Source organism: Brachyistius frenatus, unplaced genomic scaffold, assembly GCF_029030835.1.
Source record: "Brachyistius frenatus isolate BFR_SWC_R1_liver_20210118 unplaced genomic scaffold, ASM2903083v1 Contig_28, whole genome shotgun sequence".
NCBI lineage: Eukaryota > Metazoa > Chordata > Actinopteri > Embiotocidae > Brachyistius > Brachyistius frenatus.
Window position 1 is genome coordinate 1,280,001 of NW_027210627.1, and position 22,154 is coordinate 1,302,154.

At 41.8% G+C, this 22,154-nt stretch overlaps 1 protein-coding gene across 15 annotated transcripts in view; it reads left to right on the plus strand.

Moving 5' to 3' along the window:
• The window catches only part of tns1b (tensin 1b), a 172,640-nt gene that overhangs the window by 60,289 nt on the left and 90,197 nt on the right, over positions 1-22,154 (plus strand). For 14 of the 15 annotated variants that reach the window (XM_069698814.1, XM_069698816.1, XM_069698812.1 and 11 more), the window contains exon 3: positions 6,395-6,432. In XM_069698814.1, coding sequence (XP_069554915.1) covers positions 6,395-6,432 — 38 coding nt within the window. Of the gene's footprint in view, positions 1-6,394; positions 6,433-16,908; positions 17,425-22,154 lie in introns of those variants that run through there. The other variant, XM_069698825.1, reaches the window with a different exon arrangement.

Sequence of the window (22,154 nt, forward strand, 5' to 3'; positions counted from 1 at the left end):
CCGCACTTGTTTTTGGGGATCTTCCATGTGAAGAAAGCCTCAGCAGCTGGATGAAGGTGGAGCTTTACCCACAGAAACTCAACACAGACGGGGATTTTGGCTGTGGACTGAATGATGACACTCCTGTGTGAATCAAATGACTGAGTGTCAACAATTACTGACCTACTAATGGACACAGAAACTGCAACCAGCTTAAGGCAATGAGTATCGGAGGGAGCTAATGTGTTGAGGCACGTTAAATTATCTCGGTGTCCTTTGTGTCTTCACTTGGTGGTTAGCATTTCAGGTGTTGAAACTGAGAAATTCTATTCTTCTATCAAAAATATATGCTTCTTTTGAATTTGATGGAAGCAACTCATTTCAGAAAGGTGTGGGACAGGGTCAATAATGGTCTGGAAAGGTTATGTAAGGCAAAAAGAAACTCCAGGTCAAACATCTCATGAATAATTAGTTTGATTTGCAACAGATCCATAATATAATTCATCAAACTACTGAACATCGTTTCATAAAAAGATTCCGAGTATCCAAAGACATTTCTGTACGCTAGGAAAAACAAATATTGGATAAGCGTGATCCTCAGGCCCTCAGGCTACATGGCATTAAAAAACAGACAGGATTCTGTAGTGGAAACCACTGCATGGGCTCAGGAACACTTCCAAAAACCATTGTCTGTAAACACAGTTCGTCACTGCATTCAAAATGAGCATATATTTTTCATAGAAAAATTTAATTTCTCAGTCTCAACACTAGATATGTTGTCTTTTTGTTCTAGTTTCAATTAAATATGGGTTTACATGATTTGCAAATCATTGCATTCTGTTTACTTTACACAGCATCCCAACTTTTATGTAAACAGGGTTGTACATAAGGAAGGGTTGTACCATGTACTCACTCAGGATGTCATTCGCTATCCTCCATCTTTTGTAATGTGTCCATAACAAGCAGCAGCGTCATTAAGACGTATGTGTTGGTTTTGAACCATTGTGGAGGAAGGGTTCCTCAAACAGATGCACAGAAATGTGTTGCTGCGTATGAACATAGTGAGTTTTTACACCAGCAAGACTGTGTATATGGGATTAGGTGAGAATAAACTGCACTGTCGTTGCATATATCATCATAATAAGGGGATATGTTAGCCAGAACAACACTTTTGGACAACAGTGGAGTGTTATGGCACACACAGGGAATCAGATCAGGCTTTTGATACGCACACATACTTAACGGGTCAACCCGTTGTTGGTTTTGGTCTTTCTATGGGGCTTATTGCCTACTAGAAGCTCACGAGCTTTATCCTAACAATCTTGACATTACTAGTCTCATTTAATTGAAGGCTAAAGACAGTAAATCCATGTAACTGCGCCCACAGTATTTTCATGTTATTACATGCAGAATTATTTATGACTTCTGTTCAAAGTAACACGAGAGGCATCAAACCGATGAGAAAACACTGTGAGGAGTCCCAGGTTCAGAGAGCTGGTATGTGTCTGTACACAGGGGTGACGTACTGCGTGTTAGTACGCCATACGTACACGTGTTGGTGCTCACGTGTTTGCGATTGTGCACGAGAGGGAAAGAAAAGAGGGGATGCAGAGAGAGGGAGGAAATTCTCCAGCCCCTGCCCTCTGATTGTGTTCGGCGTTGCAAGGGCGTCCAGCCCAGCCCTGTGGGAGTATACACTCATTCCAAGGGACCAGGGGGAAGGAAATCAGCCGGCCTCCACCTCTTTATAACCCTCCTCCCTTCAACGCTGCAGAGCATACTGCAGACCCAGAGTCAGATAGCAGCCAGAGCTCCACACTCCTCATCATCTCCTCATTCTGACGAATTCCCATCCCGGCTGTCCTCTCATTTTCTTAATGACTGATGTCAGCAGTTGTTGCGCGCACACACACACACACACACACACACACACACACACACACACACACACACACACACACACACACACACACACACACACACACACACACACACACACACACACACACACACACACACACACACACACACACACACACACACACACACACACACACACACACTCTATTATTCATCCTTTCCACAGATGTCTTTTCTCCAATATCTTCTTTCCCCTCATCTTCTTCCATCCCTCCTCATCACTGCTCCCTCCTCCTCTCCTCCACCAGGAACATTTCTGCTCTGTTTATTCTCCAAAGCTCCAACTTCCTAACAAGGTAAAACCTAACCAGAGCTCTGCCGGCTCTGCGCTTTCACACCCAATATGGAAGTCCTGCTTCTTCCCATGTGGCCCAGGACTGTTGTTTACTGGGGTCTCCCGTGTGTAGACGGGCCGCTGGACATCGTCCTGATGGACAGGCAGGTAGTTTTTATGCTGATCCTGCAAACAGAGAAGTGTGTTTGAATTTTATACCTTTTCACGTGACCACAGAAATACTATGTGTGCATGTGCTTTGTGTACGTTCTAGAGTTAAAGAAATCCGAAATGCTCAGGTGCAGAACAGAGACACTAATAACCAAGTGCACCAATTTGTGCATTTTCACCTCGGCTAAAAATCAATCAGTTCATTGTTTCAGACATTTATCAAGTAGAGATGACAAATAATTCTCTCATACAAGAATTTACTAAGTTTCAAAGTTCAGCCTTTGATTCGGAAACAGAAGCTGTTGGAACTTTCAGTTGTATCACATGATCTTCCTCAGCAGATGGGATTGTAGATATACGTATTTGTGTTCTTCTGAACACCATGGATTCTCATCTGCTGCGGGTTGACTTAAAAATTTAGATAGAAAGTCACTGTCTGCCTAAGGAAGATCATGTAATATGATCGAAAGCTCCAAACCAGCTGCTAAATGGAGCTTTTTTTGTTCACTATTATTTCCAAATTAATTTCATGACTATTGGTGAAGTTTTGTGTTTTGATTAACAACTATAGAGATCTATGAAATGGACCTTGAGTGGATCCATCCATCCATCCAAAAAGCAGGCATAAATGATCAGAATATGTATGTTCATTAAAGTTAATCACGTTAAAACCCTAGTTGTAAGTTTACAAGCTCCTCTGTTGGTGGAGAAAATGGTTCCTGGGAGAATCAGCAGCTTAATGTGATGTGTTTCATTATTTTTGTCCACTCGTGGAGTCGATCTGCTACCCGCGACCAACTACGTGGGTCATGTTGTAGAGGAGTTCCCTCCAGTTTGACCCTGGGAACTAGCGACTTTTTAGGACCGTGTGTATTCCGGTAGAGCTTTACAGTGCCACCCACATTTGAAGGCCTCTAATTAAGAAGTCAAAAAGACTTTCAAATGTTACCCCCCAAGTGCAAATATAGTACTGCGAGGGCTTAAATAGAAACTGAATGCACCATGATGTAATTACACATGAAGCCTCTAAAAAGGACTCTTCTCACTTTCTCTAGTTACAGTATCTTTGTCCGTCACTAAAATAGAAGTTAGTGCACATTTGTCATCTTCTGTATATTTAACAGTGAACTTTATTCAAGTGAAACATGGCTGCATGTGGGTTTACTAAAATACACGCCTTTTCAGAACAAATGAATGATGCTTGTGTTCCTGTGAAGAAAGGAAAAGTAAAAAAAATGTCCTGGATTAGATTCAACATGGTCTAGCTGGTAGCTTGACCCTTAACCTTTGACCCTGAACTGAAGGTTAAAGACTTTTTGAGATATTTCAAGAAGACACAAAGTTTTAATGGAGCAACTTAGAAACAACTAAATAGTAAAAGTATAGGGCCACATTAATAAAAAGGAGGAGTTTTTTTTTGTATTCTGCATTTTGAAAATGAAGTTGAATTTTTTAATTTATTGATATATTTGTCTATTTTGACAGTAAGGCAAAATGTTGAGGAAAAAGTCAAAATGTCAAGAACAAAGTTGAAAGAATATTTCGTGAACAAAGTTGAAATGTTGAGAGTGGTCTCTCTTTGTGTTCAGCTCAACTTCTAAATGAACTCACCAGAAATTGTTCTCTTTTTTTTCCACCCTCCTTTTTCCTCCTATCTCCGTATGTTTATGATAGTGATTTGTAAAAGCCACCTGCCGAAAAAAGTGCAAAAGAATCACTAGAGTTTACACACTCTGGTCTTGTTAAGATGTGTCTTTGCATCAGCATAAACCAGCTCTGGTGAATTTGCATCAAAATATGCCTCTCCATTGTCTTTCTATGTAATTGTTCTGCCTTGAAAATGAGCTTTACCAGCATTTAGATTTTGTGGAACATTTTCTTAACCCACAGCTGAATCTGGATCGAGAGGATGGATTTTTTTTTACCCACTGAAGTACATGTGTTTTTAGAACCAAAGGAATGTTTTAGGAATCCACTCTATATGAATAATCTACATGCATCAGAGAGACAGAAGAAGCACACTGTATATCCGAAGCGAGACAGACTGCAGGAAGTATAGGGTTCAGAAAAACACTGGACTGCTGAGATAACACAGTATAACACAGACACCATCGCCACTCTCTCACAATGTCGGGATTGGCCACCTCCCAAAATCATATCAATGACTTAACAAGTAATCACAATACATATTACAATTGCTTTGAAAAATGTGGCTGGAGACAGGAAGAATAATGCATTACATAAGGTGTGGAGGCTTCCAGTAAAAGCATACAGCCGTCTCTTTTATTTGGAAAGCTATACGCCTCGGCACTCTGAGCTGTGTTTTGGTTCGCCGGCCTTCGAGGGGATCTGACGATTTATGAGCCGCCGGTCCAGGTGCTCTCGCCTATTGACCCTTATTTGTAGACCCAGTGGGAGTCCACACAGAGGGCTCGAGGACTGAAGGGAAGCTGGGAAAGATTCCTGGAAATTTCAGAGTTAAACAATCTCTTTGATCTTGTTTGATTAGATTTTCTAGATTTATCTCTGCTTTAACCCTCAACATAAGATTGTCTTCTCTAAATAAACTTTAGCCACTAGCAGCATTCAATGAGTCTGGAGTGAAATGTCTTGATAAATACTGGATGAAATACCTTGAACTTGGACTAATACAGAAATTCAGATGCTCCGCTAGGTGAAGTGTAATTTGCCCATTCTGTCACTTGCCTTTTTAATTTAATATTTGTTACCTTTGTGAGTATACAAGTTGTTTTTTTCCTCTTTTCTTATTGACAATTTGCAACATTTGAGCACCTTAATTGTAAAATGATGGTCAGTTCTGTTCAAACTTTTCAAAATAAGTAGGGAAAATGTTATTTAATGCATTTCTTTTGTTTTCTATGCTGTATCGAACAGGTACCAAACTGTGACCCCCCCAAACCGAGGCTAATGCCAAACAAAGAATGTTGTGTACACTTTTATGCAGCAACAACGTGGATTTGAAATTCCAGTCCGGTTTGTGACCAAATTACTGCTAAAATAATGGCGTTCCTATAAATTGGCAAATGCCAGCATGCTAATACGTGAAGCTCGGTTGCTGACCACAGTAAACTTTATACCTGCGCAACATTAGCATGTTAGCATTGTCATGATGAACAGGATTGAATTCGCTCAGTTAAAGTCTCGTAAAATCTTGATTCAAGTGTAGAAAAAGGGAACTAGAGAAGAGAAAAAAAGAGAAGAGAAACTTCTTTTTTTTTTTTTTAATGGGGCCCCACATTAGATCAGGGTGTCTCAGAGGATCCATAAAATTGCATGTTACCATTTTATTTGTTCTAAAATGAGGGAAAAATCGACTCATTTCCTTATAGCATTCTGCAAAATGTGTAATATTTTCTAACTGCAGACCCCAAGAGAACGGCCTTTGTGGTCCATTGTATGTGCATAAAAGAAAAAGGGGAAACATCTTGAATTATTAATTGCACTAAAACATGTTTAGTCTGGAGAAACAATGCGTTTGTACTGAAGCTGAAATGGATGCAAAGGTTCCTTTGTTGCGTGCTGTTGAGTTTTTTCTTTCTTTCTTGTCTCGATAAGCATCTCTCAAACATCTGTGCAACTGTAAAACTGTCGTCTGGTGCTGATTGAAAAATGTTTCTGCTGGTGTCGATTTTCATTCGGTAAAAAGACCACCACATGTTTATTTCAGTTTGCGGAGATACTTTACTTTCCACGTGTCTCTTAAACCGATGACACAAACTTCAGATCTCCGACAGCGTTTTGTCCTTCTGAGAAGTGAATTAAGCCTTCGAGAGGGATCCGGACTCCTGAAAGCACAAAGCTTATACGCTGAGCACCGTTTGCCTGCTAACAGCAGATGATGTTTGACTTTTACCACAAGAACAAACACTGGGGAATCGGAATGAACCGCTCAACTACTCAATGTCATGATTCATGCCGCACCACACAGTCTGAATTTCTCCTTAATGTTGGGGAGAGCTTTATGAACCGTGAACTTAATTCCCTTTTTTCTCTCTCTCTTCTTTTTTTTTTTTTTTTTTTTTCCTCCAGTGTGCCGAATAGCTTGCCACAAGAAATGCGAAGTCAAGGTAAGAATCAAAACAATTGTCACTTTATGGTTTTATGCATCAGATGTGTGCGAGTTTCCACATGAGAAGGGCCCCTTAGGAAACTGTGAACTTTCCCTTTAAATTGCACGCGAGCTTATCTGGAGGAAATATGATGTTTGAGGTGGAGTCTGCTAACCCTTTAGGATGTGTGCATTGTACGTGTGTGCATATACACGCAGATGTCGGGGTAGGTGGAGTTTATGCTCTGCAAAAAAATCTTAAGAATGTCCAAACAAGTACTCTTTGTACCAGAATATGTTTACATTGGACGAACTCTTGCGTCTTGGAGATCGCCCCGAGTCTAAAAATAAAAAAAAAGACCTCTGGAAGGGGCTTGATTCATCTTGTTGGGGACAGAAGAGCATGTGCAAGAAAAAGGGAGGGGAAAAACACGCTGAAGCTGAAGTTTGTGCCAGGGTCTTAGAAGGAGAAAGTTGTGTGTTTTTGTGCGTCAACATACAAATTCCATGTAGGGAAATTACAGCAGGATTTGCAGCATACAGCACATACACACACCTAGAGTATATATACACACACACCCTTCATCTGGTATCCATTATAGAAAAGGTTGCTAGTTGCCAGCTTCGCCCGCTCTGTGTTATACTCACAGGAAATGCCAGGGGTGCAGGGCAGGCAGTCCACGTTAAAGACGGGAGGGGGGGGGGGTGCTTTAGCCAGCTATGTGGGACAGGCCTCCACAGGGACGTTATCAAACAATAATGGATGAAATGATAAGCCCAAGCCATGCCTCCTCACTCATTTGTCCTTTCCCTGCAAGGGAGTGCCAAAATATTAGGAATGAATGGATTCCCCGAAATGACCAAAACATGTTTTTCCATGAACCTGCTGTACTTTCGGTGCTTACTTTTAGTTTTATTTGCCAAAGTGTTGAAATTCAGAAGTGACATCTCTTTTCACAAACCGTGACCTCATAGCTACTGGATTATCGAGATCATTTTTTATGTCAAGATGATACAGACTCAATAGATTTGTTCTCAACTGCAAAATAAGGATTTTTTTTTTTTTTATAAAAAATTAAAATGTTCTTGTGCTGAAGATTTTCTTCTAAAATCTATTAATTCTATTTTTTTCATAGTGTGCCTTTTCTTCACAGGGAAATTATAACATTTGACCTTGGTTTTATTAAGTCAGCACCGTCAGCAAACCTAATCATGACCAAACTTGCAGCTACAGACCTGAATGAGCTGGCTGACAAGTGAAATCACAGTTTTCTTATATATTTTCTCGTTATATCCAGAAATTTAGAACAATTACAGATTATTAATGATTTGTGTCTCCTGTGAACCTGGTGTGATTAAAAAAAAAAAAAAAAAAAATTATCAACTTAAAAAAATCTGAGATGGATATTTTGCTACATTAGAAAACTAATTGAATTAGTACACTAAGATTAATTATGTGTGATTTGGGGCTAAATAACTAGAATTGAACTTAATTGGGCACTTCTATGTAAACTTCTGTCTAATTTATATATTCATGAGGTCCTCAATAAGAGTCATGTGAATAGATTTTCTTGAGGATAAATACATAGCTGAAACATGCAAAATCCACCCACTCATTGTTTTTCTGTTCCTCTACTGTAGAACAAAGTGTGATGGGTGAAAGTGTACGGTACATACTTGCTGATAACATTTGGATTTCAGGAAGCCAGTCTAAACATGTCAGCTAAAAATTGTCATAGTTTTGGCAGGAAACAATTAGCTAACAAGCCTGAGATGAAAAACAAGGGAGTGACTGCGACAGGGTCAAGCTCGATCACAATCGGCACTCAAAGTCGGGCCTGCAGGACCGCCGGGTACATTTTTATGACTTATTCATTTTATAAACCAGGATTCCGAGTACTCGATAATAAGCCGAAGCAGGAACAGTTCACACTACAGTTATAAATCTCTGTCTGGAGATAAGACTAATATGTGGTCCATATTTAACCTGATAACTGCAAACAAATGGTCACAGAATGTGTCCTCCACCCTCGTGCATGTTTGCTCACAAGTGGATGTGAATTTTTTTTTTGATCTTGTCAGTAAAATTTCGCTTCTGGGCGATGACAGGAAGGAGCTAAAAACAGCAGATTGGCTCACCAGAGACGAGATGGATTTCAAAGTAAAATTATCCAGCTACATCACATGTTGCTCGGTTCTCTAGGGTTTATACCAAATGGGCACAAATGCCGTCAGCAGTGAGTCCCTGTTTTGATTCACCTTTACTGCATGTCATTCCCCTGCTTTCTTTCACACATATCCTGTCTGTCTACACTACACTGCACATCTGAATGAAGGCAAAAAAAAAAAAAAAAAAAAATCATTAAAAAAAAAAATCTTAAAAATAAATAGAGAGGCAGGATGTCTGGGACTTTCCCACTGTCCTGCTGTGAAAGCATTAAGGAAAGGTAAAACCTCAGACTGCTTAAGAGCTCACGGGCTGCTCACGCTAATTTCGGTCTAAAGATATAGAAGTGGTAGAAGCTCCCACCCTGCACCTGCAATTCAATAACATGAGAACGTAATACTGTAGTGCTAAAGAAGAATTATGTATTTCTCCCAGTTACTTCAGTGGTCCTTAAAATCAACTATGTTTCTGTTTAATGCAGCAAAACAATATCTTTTTGTGCTAGAAAGCAAATTCCCCCTTGCTAAATTGTTTGCCTCTGTGGCTTCCAGACGCTGTCCACATTGATGTTGCCTAGCAACAGTGTTTTCACGACTTGAACGGCGAACATACGGTACACACGACGTCCAATCTTGTAACCACGACCTCACTAGTTGAAGTTGAGCAGCGGGATGTGTATGTAGCACTAAATCAAACTACCGTGTCCACATTCGTAGGAATAAAAAAAAGCTTGTTATCCAGTGTATGATTGTGTCCTAAATGGGTTCCGGTGTTCTTTGTGGATTTTGGTGTTTTTGATGGGATTTATTGAAAAAAAGAAAAATATAGAATATTACCTAAATTCGAAAAAGTTATATTTTGTAATTTCTTTTTTTAATTTATGCTGCATTCCTTGCCACACAAACTCTTTTGGAAATTTCACTGTGGACTCAACACCTGCCAGTCCACCTATATTCTGAACTACTGTTTCTGGGTAGCACTTAAAGTCAGGAATAAGCCGAGGTGCTGAGTAGAACCTATTTGATTTCACCGATCCTTCGTTGCCTGTCAAGTGTTATTTTGAGAAGGAAACCACCGTGTTCCACTGTTAATGAGGAAAGAGGTCTGAGAAGGCAAAGTGGAAGAACATCCACACTTTTTCACTCCACAACATTTTTCGTTCCACCGGTTTGAAATGATGAAGCACTTGTTTTTCTTTTTTCCAGCTACTGAAATTCTCCAAATGCATGTTTTGAAAAATGTGGAGACACTTCTTGTTTCTTTGCTCTGGCTCGCTTCCATTGCATGCTTTTGTTATTTCAGATTTGTTGTTTGTGACCCTTTTAGTTCCTTTCACTGAGCCCACCGTGTTTCTGGTTTGAGGCCCGTTGCTTGCTGCTTGCTGATGTCCTCATTTGGCTCGCCGTGTTTGCCAAGTGAAAAGCTGCAAATTGCTCCTTTTGTTTTGCTCCATGTGGTGACATTTTTTTTTTTTACAAACACTTAACTCCTTTTTCATGCTTATCAAGCTTGAAGCATGCTACTGAAACATTTTAGAAGACAAATCGATTCAAATAATAATCAAAGTAGTTGGTTGAGTTGCAGCTTGCCATCTCTTACATAAATGGCGGCTCCTTTCCAGGAGGTTTCTGGATGAAACTTCAAACCTCATTCTGGCACTGTGAGCATGTCAGTGGTTTCTGCTTCTTGACATTTTTAACATTTCTGAGCGATCACCTGGAGATATAAAGTCCTCGATGCGGCTAAGAATAAGACACTCCATCTATCTTGTATTATTTATTGTCTCTGAGTCGTGGACACATCCAAACACCTGTATCCACACATATGAGGTGCATGTTGTTTTTTTTTTTTTTTATAAGAGAGCCTGTCAGATTTGCAGCCGGCCTTCTCCTCACCTGGTGAGGTAGAGTCTGGTATTACAGAGCGCATCCTTCAACTGAAAACCCTGGACTGAAGCCCAACTGACAGGAAGCATGCATTCAAGTCCTTGAAGAAAAAGCCTAAATGCCCACCGGATCTGCAGGTGCTGTTGAAGTCAAGGTTTTATTTCAAAATGTAGTTGCAACAATGGTGACGGCGATTTTTTTTTTTTTTTTGCAAGCAGTTGTAGCAACACTAGCAAATACCAACTAGCATATTGTGTTCAATGCTGATTGGTTAAAGGCTGCTCCAATAGTTTTGCACTGAAATGAATCCACAGTCTACACCCATTACGATGCAGTGACGAAGCAATCCCCAGTGGAGCGTGACTGGACTCATATACACGCAGTGAAATTGAGTCCGGTAATACCAGGCTGGCTTCACTGAGCCAGAGCACAAACAGACTACTGATGGAGCAAGCCCCATTAGTTGGCGACTAGTCAACAGAACTGACCCAAGAAGTTTTTCTAATTTTTTTTGGCCATCAAACTCTGTTCTGACTCATGTAGCCTTTTGCTTCAGCAGTACAGCAGCTGTCGGGATCATTTGGCATGATTAACCTTGACTTCTGTTCCACTGGCTTCCTGTCGATGCCCCCATTTCACTACGGGGCGGATTTATCACACAGGCATTAATTGGACGCCGTGTCACTGCAACTGAGCACCAGTAAAGCTTTTTCCCAATCATAAAGACTTTTTAGTACTGTCGCTTTGGCACAAGAAAGACCGGGCTTTTGATTTTTTTTTTTTTTTTTTTTGTTGCTTACAATGGCGGAATAAATACCTGCTGTCAGAGGTGGTTTTAACTTTCATTTGTGTCTAAATGTTCACGCAACTCCTCTCAGAATTCAACTTCTGTTTATTCCTCAGACTTGATGACATGCAGTAAAACTTTACAGCTAGTATCGTTCCACTTGTTTCAGGCAGTGTGATCATTCAGTGCATTTATAGCTGAAATACATCATTTTTGTTGGAAAAGAGGTATTACATAACCCCCAAGCGAGGTAAAGTTTCAAAGGTGTAGGCATGGTATTGAAACCCTGCGAAAACATTAACAGCTTCCTTCCTTTTCCATGCGGTGGCAGCCCTGCAGAGGGTGAGAAATGGGAGTTACAGCAGAGAGAGGGGGTGGTGAACCGCCGTTAAGGAAACATACAAGACGCTGTGTCAAAGTCATACGGCCGTGACAGACTGAAGGCGGGAGCTTGTTTGGGGAAACGCAAAATGGCTAGGGTGGGGTCGCAATCAAAATATTCCCTTGGGTCTTTGCCCGTGGTATCTGCTCGTACTTTCAAGAAAGCAGCTCGCAGTCTGATGAAATACAGAGCCAGCCATCCAGCAGCTCTGAGGCTAATTGAATTAGCAGTCACAGGACAGAACACATGCTCGCTGCTCTGCCTTCCTCCTAATGGCAGCACACGTTAGGAAGAACACAACAACAACGACTCGAACACGGGATAAATCATATGGCATCTAATATGAGGGCTCCTTTGGAATGAGGAGGAATAGTTCCAGGAGTTTTGATTAGTTTCACATGATGAGGATGAGAACGCTTCACACACAGAGTCTAAATATTTGTGGGGAAAAAAAATCCAGTATTTGTAGAGACATTAAACTGTTGCTAACGTATCACTGGGAAAAACACAAACATTTTAAAACTGCATCAAATAAGTACTTATTTTGGTCACATTGAGGCAGCGGAAAAACACAACACTGACAAAAAATAATAATTGAATAATACATGTGTGTATTTCGCACTTTTCACAAAGTGCCAGAAGAATCAACATCCCCTCATAATGCTGCTGCAGCTGTCACGGTACCAAACAGGCTGCTACAGCTGTCATTTCTAGAAAACAGGTACTTAAATACAACAGCTATGGAGCTAAATTAGCATTGCCCCCCTAAGTTGATGAGAGTGGTAAAGAGTGAATCAAAACAGTAAAGTTGTGGCGCGTAAAACCAAAACAATGAGCTGAAAAAAAAAAATGCTAAAATGCAACAGTGGCGTCGAGCAATAACCCTTTGTGGGTTTGACAAGCTGGACATCACACGCCGTCGTTTAATCCATCGTTAACAAGCTGCTGCTACTCAAACTCAAGTACGGTAGCCTGTGATAACAAGAGAAATCCAAACACAGATTCACTGATCTGTGAGCTTCGCGAAGACCAAAACCAGTCACCTGTCATCCCTCCTTGTTCTAGGCGTGGGCGCATGGCTTGCACAAGGAGCCGTGGCTTACGACCATGTGTTAGGAACTGCATGGTAGCGACATGTGCATAGATACAGCAGAGAAAACAAACAGGAACGCCCAGCTTTTAACATGATGGAGTAATCAAGAGCTGCTGGAAAGAATGTCAACAATGGGCCAAGTGTATGAAGCAGACAGTGAAGAACCAAGCGAGGGGAAGGACTTTGTTGAACATTACATGAGATTTCATTTCATTCCCCCTGATTACGGAGCGTGCACCGTCTTTTTCCGGTGTCACTAAGCCTCTCTGACCGCTACAACAGCTGTGGCTTAAGCGTGTTGCCGAAAGACGCCTCCTCCTTAAATGCCGAAGTAGCTTGGAGATACTTTTTTGAATGTGTCCCCACCATTACATATCTCCAGCCTGTCCTCTGATTTAAGGTGACAGGTTTTCTGTTCCTCCAGTGTGTCTGAGCTCCTGCTGCCTAATTATGACCCTGTGGGAGGAAAACCCCCATGTTAAATCTGGCCTGCACACTGCATGGGCGTTGGTGAAACGTTTCACTGGGCACTGGGGGACGGAGATCTGCTCGGCCCGGCCGCTGCTCGGGAAAGCCTGAGTCAGACTTTTGAAAATGGACCTCATCCAGAGTGCTCTCCGTGTTCCTCCCCGTCGTTCTCTCTCAGTCAATGTTCATCTTTTACTTTAACTGCTCTGTGTGCTTGTCACTTTTTCTCAGCTCTCTTTTTTCTTCCTCCACAGCCTCTCTTTCTTTTCCTCATTCACTGCAAAGCAAAATCTATAAAGGACTATTGATCTCTCCGTTAATTCTTCTTTGCCTTAATCAACGTTTCTGGAGGAGCCACCATGTTTTTCTAGTCTGAAAAGTCAAATTGAAGAACAGAGGCAGCCCAGTCATACGTGCATCTGTCCAGTCACAAGGGCTCGTGATCATGTCCAAGGGAAATAGAGAGTGATCTAAGGCCATTTTTTTTTTGGTCATATCCAGATTGTATCTGAAAAAAAAAAAATAATTAAATGCGACTTTTGCACATCGGATCCAAACCAGATTTGGAGGTGGTTTGACATCTGACTCCAGTCTGAGTTCTATAGATGTGTCTCAGTCCAGACGCTTTGGTAGATATAATATACGATAAATACAATAAGATGCGATACGATAATATACGATACGGTACGATGCGATTCGATACTATTTGATATACTTTTTTTTTGTCCCCATAGGGGGCGCCTACGTTGGATAAGATTCTGCATTTTTTATATAAAATAACATTATTCATGAAAAAAACATTCATTTGTGTGTCATAAATAGTGATATTTAAGTAAAAAGAAACTGAACTTCACATGAAAAATAGACAACATTTAAAACATATTGCACTAATAAGACTACATTTCATAGCTTAAACAACTAGCAATGTATACAAGCAGAGTCTGTCTGTGTATAATTTGGCATATTGCCAAAAAAAAATCTTAGGTACTCCTCCCATTTTATGATCATATTGCACCATTAAGAACTTGCTGTAAAAGTAAAGAAGTTGCAGCACGGATGTCCGCAGTGTTGACGTGATTACAGACAGCAGTCACGGCATCATGAAGGTAAATAAAGCCACAACACAGGAAATAGACCAGACTAAAAGAAACATATTAGCCACAAATACAGACGGATAACTTTGCCACGCTTTACATTTCCTAACAAACAGAGATGTATCTGCTGTTCTGCATAATTGCATCACAGTGTTGAATCACATAGGCCGATGTACAACAACATACAGACACATGAACGCTATAAAGCGGGGAATTCCCACTTCCCACAGTTCAGCCCGGTCCCGACATTAAAGGTGTCTACCTCACGTAAACAAGCGCGTTGTTTTGTTTCCATAAAGTACATGTCGCCTCTCCGGCAGCCCTCCCTTTCCTTCCTGGCCCTTGTCATTAATAGCGAATTAAACAACGCTTGGGAAAACATCAGCCGACATCTGGAGAACACGACTCCGGCTGAAGGTGTTGCTGTTAAAGGTACCCTCCATGTAATTACTTCCGAGCAACATCAAAGGCGGTGGCCATTCTTTCCACGCTGAGGCATAATCCTTAATGCGCCGCAAATTTGTACCAAACATTCTTCTGTGGTGTCTCTTTGTCTGCTACTGGCTAATAGCCGGTGAGGTCGTGGCAGCAAATTAAAATGCCACGCTTACCGTAAGTCTGTGAGAACTGCTGTGACTTACGCTGCTCGACTATTATCAGGAGTTCAGCTGAAATTGAAGCCACTCATCCAATGGATAAAACTCTTAATAACCTGCATGGAGTCACGTGTAGTAGCGAATCAACTGAATGTTGTCATCCGAAGCTGCACTTGTCTGTGACGCCGTGTGGTGTCTTTCAGCCTATTGTTTTGGTTTCACTGTATTCATTCAGCCTCACAGCTTGTTTCTACTAGCAGCACCTTCAAGCAATGTGGAACAAACGCTCCAGTAATGCTTCTGCTACAGTGCCATGTATGTCGGTTGATAGGTTAAAGGATAGGTACAACATTAAAAAAAAAAAAATTAAAAAAAAACTGTCTTGAAACTTGTCTGTTGATATAGTTTTTGATTGCTGTAATCTTTTCTCCTGTTCACACCGGACATTAAGGTATCCTTTTTTTTGTTTGACAAATCGTGTGGCGGCACATTACTGTGCTTTTTGCAACTCATCCTCGACAGTGTTTCCTTGCCGAATCGTGGCAGAGGGGCAATAACGCAAAGACTCAGAGTTTTGAAACTTCACATTGGCTTCAGATAAACCCTGGAAAGTATGTGGAAGGAGAATAGTGGATTTTGTTCCCCTTTACTACCACTGAAATCACTCTTTCAGAAGTAATCTGTTAATGGTCAGTGTGGGCAGTTGCATCATGGAGGACCTGTTTCAGTCCTGACATTTGATCCCTGAATGCATCAATCACAGCTAAAAGTGAACATGCAATACCTTGAACCATGAGCATTGTGCCTGAGGGAAATCTTTAAACGCAACACTCGTTGTCATAATTGCGTTCCAATGCTCAACTTCTAAATGGTGAAATACATGTTACTGCATTGATGACAAAGTTGTCTGGTACAACGCTAGACTTACACTCGACGTATTCGTAAACATGCACAGGAGTCACCATGGTTACGGCTACGGTGTTTGTTTTATACTAGACTGTAGAACTTCAATCATTCAAATTCAGTTGACAATTAATTGTCATTCAGATAATTAAGATGAACAATTTGATAGTGTTTTTTTTTTTTCTTTCTTTTATACCACTATAATAGTATAAGATTTAAAAACTCTGCATACTGTGAAATACAAAGATATTCACTTGGTGGCTTTATCAGTGTTGTTTAAAATCGACCGGCAAAGGCTTGAGTCTAACGCACGTTCATTTACTGTATACATAAGATTCTGTACAGCTTTAAAGGCCCAACGTGGATCACTGTATTGTATTGTAATCTCCAATGTTGTCCCTGTTTACACGTTGAAATCTTTCGTTCGCATTCGTATCGGCATATTGAGACAGTGTTTAACTCCTGAAATCAAAACTACCTGATTTAGCTGAAAGACAAACAGAGCTGCTGATTGATAAATATGTGGCTCCTCGCTGCTGTTTTGACACTGTTTGACTTTGCCTTGAAGTCAATGGCTTCATTCATGGTACTTTCTCTCTCTCCGGCGGCCGCTGTAGAGGGAGTGTGTGTGTGTGTGTGTGTGTGTGTGTGTGTGTGTGTCTCTCTCTCTTTCAGAGAGGGAGGGAAAAAGGCGGGTGGTTGTGGGGGGACTCATATTTAACCTGTAACTTGAGAAGCTGATAACAAGGAGAGAATGAAGAATGACCATGTGAGGAAGGAGTGTGTGTGTAGTATATATATATATATGTGTGTGTGTGTGTGTGTGTGTGTGTGTGTGTGTGTGTGTGTGTGTGTGTCAGAAAAAGACAGTGAAAGAAAAGAGCTGTCTTCCTCCCCTCCCGCCCACCTCCCCCCCCCCACCCCCCATCTCCCTGGGAAATTCACTTCGATGTGTTTTCCTCCTTTTCTCGTTACTCACGTATCTCCCCCCCGTTTTTGGGGGAGGAGGGTGAAAATGGTTTCTGAACAAGAGGGAGGAGAGAAAGAGCCCGGGCAGTGACAGAGAGGGCGAAATAGCTCCAGACTTCGCCTGCTTATTCAGCGCTGAGTTGCTGCACTGCGCCGTCATCCAGTTGCGGGGATGTTAGGATTCGCCTTTGGCTGCACTTCTCCCCACTCTCGCGCTCACATTAAGACTCTTTAGACATCTTTATGCTCCTTTTCTTGGAGGAGGGGTGAGAGGGGGGAGAGACTATAGCCAGACCGAAAAGCCCGGAGCCTGAAACACACACACACACACACACACACACACACACACACACACACACACACACACACACACACACACACACACACACACACACACACACTCTCTCTCTCTCTCTCTCTGAGACACACACACACACACACACACGCACTCTTGTACACTCCTCCAGCGCTGCGCTGCGCTGCGCCGCACCACGGTAACAGTGAGTGGTTTTAGATTGAGCCATCTGGTCGGAGCGCCGGTGGTGGGAAAAGGGAAGAGGACGATGCAGCACTAACACACAGCCCGACAGAGAAAACCCAAAGAGAGAGAGAGCGACACACAACACGCACACAGGCTGAGAAAGGATGGCCACCGCAGTGTTTCAGGTAAGGAGCGTGGCTGTGAGGGGAGGGAAAGAGCTGCTGGCTGTCGGGTGTTTGAGCTCCCGGCTGTCCCGAGCGCTGGCTGTTGCTGTGCTCTCTTTCACGGCGAGCTCTTTCTGCATTGTGGATTTGCTTTAAGTTCTTCTCAGACGTGTGTTTTTTTTTTAAGGCATGTGTGTGGCCTGGCAAAGATGCCGTGGGTTTTACTGGATGTAACTGTAAATGCATTCACTGTAGGTGTACAGTTTTGCATGTCGCAATGTGCGTGAAAGAGTGATTCCAGACGTAAAAGATGATGTTTTCACTGCTTCACCGTAGCTGGTATGAATGGACATGTAATTAGAATGAGTTTGTTGTATTAGTGCATGTGTTTATGTAGTGTAAATGTAAAGCGCTGCTTGTTTTTGCAGTGCTTGTGTATGTGTGTGGTCTCTTTGGCTTACCATGTTTTGTGGCCAGTGGCCCACAGTCGTTGCTGGAATGACAGCGGCGAAGTTTCTCTTCTTCTCCTTCTTCTCCTTCTTCTCCTTCTCCTTCTTCTCCTTCTCCTTCTTCTCCTTCTCCTCCTTCTCCTCCTTCTTCTTCCTTCTTCTTCCTTCTTCTCCTTCTTCTTCCTTCTTCTCCTTCCTTCTTCTTCTTCTCCTTCTTCTTCTTCTCCTCCTTCTCCTTCTTCTTCTCCTTCTTCTTCTTCTCCTCCTTCTCCTTCTTCTTCTCCTTCTTTTTCCTTCTTCTTCCTTCTTCTCCTTCTTTTTCCTTCTTCCCTCTTCTTCCTTCTTCTTCTTTCTCCTTCTTCTTCCTTCTTCTTCTTCTCCTTCTTCCTTTTTCTTCTTTTTCCTTCTTCTTCTCCTCCTCCTTTTCTTCTCATTCGTCTCCTTTTCTTTTCCTTCTTCTTCTCCTCCTTTTCTTTTCCTTCTTCTTCTTCTTCTTCTCCTCCTCCTTTTCTTCTCATTCGTCTCCTTTTCTTTTCCTTCTTCTTCTTCTCCTCCTTTTCTTTTCCTTCTTCTTCTTCTTCTTCTTCTTCTTCTTCTTCTTCTTCTTCTTCTTCTTCTTCTTCTTCTTCTTCTTCTTCTTCTCCTTCTCCTCCTCCTCCTTCTCCTTCTTCTCTTCTGGCTTCTGTTGTCATTTGTGGTAGAAAGTGATATGTCTTTTGTATGTGAGCGTGTTATCCAGTGTTAGTGTGTCTGCAGCCATGAACTCAGCTGCAGTGTTTCACAACAAGGACCTTGTAAAAGCTGTTGCACAGAAAACATCACCCCAGGCGTGAGAAATCCCGGCAGCACTTTGGGAATTTTTGGGCACGTACAGTGGTTTTCAAATTGCCTCCAAATTGGGAAGAAAATGAGTAAAGACATAGAGTGAAAACATGGAACATTTCCTTACTGTGCACTGACAGCTGTCAATCCTGTCTCTATGTGGCTGCCTGGTGTCAGTGGTTGCTGCCGGTGCTGTATCCTCACAGTGATGCTCTATTGGGAGAGCGGTCTTGAACCAGGCCACTGATTCAAATCAGTCAAATTGCCCCTTGTGGCCCCCGTAAACCTCCAGCTCTCGTACCCGTCGCTTCCCCGTGCACAACAAACTGTATTGTACATGGCAGCTTCATTATGTCCCCAGAGACCCAGAAGCCCAGCAGCAATCCTGCTCCTACTGGGATTTCGGTAATTGGATTAAACATAACATGATTTAAGAACATGCACCATATGGGCACAATGTGAACGAGAATAATCGAGGTCTCATAATTAGATTTTGGAACGAGTGTAAAAATTCTGATTTGTGTGGTGGTTATGTATGGGTTTGTTACTACGAGTAACTTCTTTCACATTTCACGTAGTTTTGGATCCATAGTTCATTTAAATATGTAAAAAACAGTTTTCTGTGCTGTGGTGTGTGACATCGGATTTGTCATTACTGCTCGGATTCGAGACCCAAATGTTCTTTGGAAACATTCCTCGGCCTGTGTAGGTGTAACACGCCGTGACTGTCCTGTCTGAACAGCGGCATCAGCCGCAACTCCTGGTTGTGTGGGAATGGTGTACATCTGCTGGCAGGGCGCCCGAACCGGACTGGATTTTAGAGGAAACATTTTTCATCATTACTGTCTGCCAGGGAAGCAACGCTCTATTCCCCTCCAAACCTCTCCTCCTCTTTTCAGGCAACTCATGATAGATCCATAACCACAGCTACACACACAACCACACACGCAACCGCACGCACGCACGCACGCACGCACGCACACACAGCCATGACATACAATCGGAAGGGCTCTGCAATTTTGGAAGGCGTGTTGAGTGACTGTGTGTGTGTGTGTGTGTGTGTGTGTGTGTGTGTGTGTGTGTGTGTGTGTGTGTGTGTGTGTGTGTGTGTGCGTGTGCGTGTGCGTGTGTGTGTGTTACAGGGATTAGGGATAAGGCAGTGGTCCACAGACCATAAAAAACCACCAGCATGAATTACTCATGCTCCTCTGTTGATGTAATCCTTTCTGGGTGTGTGTGTGTGTGTGTGTGTGTGTGTGTGTGTGTGTGTGTGTGTGTGTGTGTGTGTGTGTGTGTGTGTGTGTGTGTGTCTGTGTGGGTGTGTGTGTGGGTGTGTGAATGTGTGTGTGAGAGAGTTTAGTCCTTTCAGTCGAACCTCTTGAATTACCGTGTATTAGAAAGCACAGCATTGTTTCATTTACCATTTTCTCATCGTTTTGTTTACCTTTTTAAAAAAAAAAAAAAAAAAATGGTACCGTCTTCTCATTGATAAAGCCGGTGAGTGTGCAGCAGACTTGGGTGTGTCATAGATTGATAGATAGAAGAGAGAGAAAACTTGGCATTGGCCCTTTATTCAAGGGCATGAAGGAGGTGCATTGTGATATAAGCCAGGAGACACTTTTAAATTTGCTCAATGTTATATTCAAGTACAGTACAAAGTTTGCACATCCAGCATAAGTGGAATCAATACGTGGGGCACAGTACATCCTCTGTGTTATAATAGAACGAATGTAGTCCTTCTTTTATGCTTTAAAAATACTCTGCAGGACTGTAATGTGTCCACAGCAGTTTATTTCTACCTTTTGTCCTCTGGACTCAAATGCTGGCACATACAGCGAAGCTGCAATACATTAGCAGCATAAATAATCTGTAGCCATGCCAAAGCATCATGCCTCATAGTTGGGCTTTTACTATAATTAATAGCATCCAGTCAGGGCACAGTAAAAGCTTCACATTTATCAGAGGTGTCTTATAATGTTTCACTTATGGTGGTTACTTAGCAGGTCGTCCGGCACATGTGAGAAAACTGTTGTCATAGGCCCACAGGAAGGTGTTTAAAGAGTGTATGAAGGAACATATCCGGAGACTAGTGTTGCACTTAAAAATGAACAGTGGACCCCTTTAGGATTTACTGCTTAGAGGCTCCAACGACTGAGTACCGCAAAGACATGAAAAAAGCCCACCAACTTGGACCGACTTGTTTTCAGTTTTACTGTCGGGTATTTTTGCGCTACAACTCCAAATTGGCATTTCACTCTGACCAAAATTGCACATCAAATCCAGTTTATTCATATTTTTATTCATTTCTTTGGCTACAAAGCTGTTGGTTTGATTTGTTTTCCTCTCGAGAACCTCGCTCGCAGTCTTGTTTCTGCTCCGTTTTTCTTGTCCTCGGCGGTAATTAGAGACAGCGCTCTCAGACTTTCTGCAGACCTTCACAGTCTAATTCTCCTTAAATAGAGGAGTTCCTTATAATTCCTCCTCCAAAAAAAAAGGAAGGAACATTATAGTGAAACATTTAATGATGGCTAATCTTTTAAAATGACTCCATGCAATCAAGCTTGAGGCCCGGGTATAATGGGCCTTTCTTGAACAGCGTTTGCAGTTTCGTTGTCAAGGAAGACATTGAGAAAGAAGGGGGAAAACTGCGGTACTCTTAGATTCGGGATTTAAGTTTGACAGAAAGCTTTAGGGTTCTTTTGATCACCAAATGACAGTGTTCCTCATTTACCATGATGGCAGCTCTGTCAGGAAGTCCTAACCTTTCTGTCCCACACGTAAAGCTAGCAGAGGTATTCAATCGAAGGCCTCAGCTGACCCTTGCGGGGCCACCATCCCACAAACTGACTTGTCTTGGCTTCAGAGCAACATGATGTTGATTGAATGTGGCTCCTGCAATGAAACTCAACTGAAAGTGTATCATGTTTTAGCCATGTGGCCATGAGTTTTGACGGACAGCTTTTACTGTCCTCAGATGCAACGACTAGGATGTTGTACGCCGGCTGGAGAGGCAGAAATCAGTGCAACCCTTCTCTAATTTTAATGTCAGGCTCTGATATTACAGTGGTGTGAAAAAGTGTTTGCCCCCTTCCTGATTTCTTATTTCTTTGCATGATTGTCACTTAAATGTTTCAGATCATCAAACAAATTTAAATATTAGTCAAAGATAACACAAGTAAACACAAAATGCAGTTTTTAAATGAAGGTTTTTATTATTAAGGGAGAACAAAAAATCCAAACCCACATGGCTCTGTGTGAAAAAGTGTTTGCCCCCTTCCTGATTTCTTATTTCTTTGCATGATTGTCACTTAAATGTTTCAGATCATCAAACAAATTTAAATATTAGTCAAAGATAACACAAGTAAACACAAAATGCAGTTTTTAAATGAAGGTTTTTATTATTAAGGGAGAACAAAAAATCCAAACCCACATGGCCCTGTGTGAAAAAGTGTTTGCCCTCTAAACCTAATAACTGGTTGG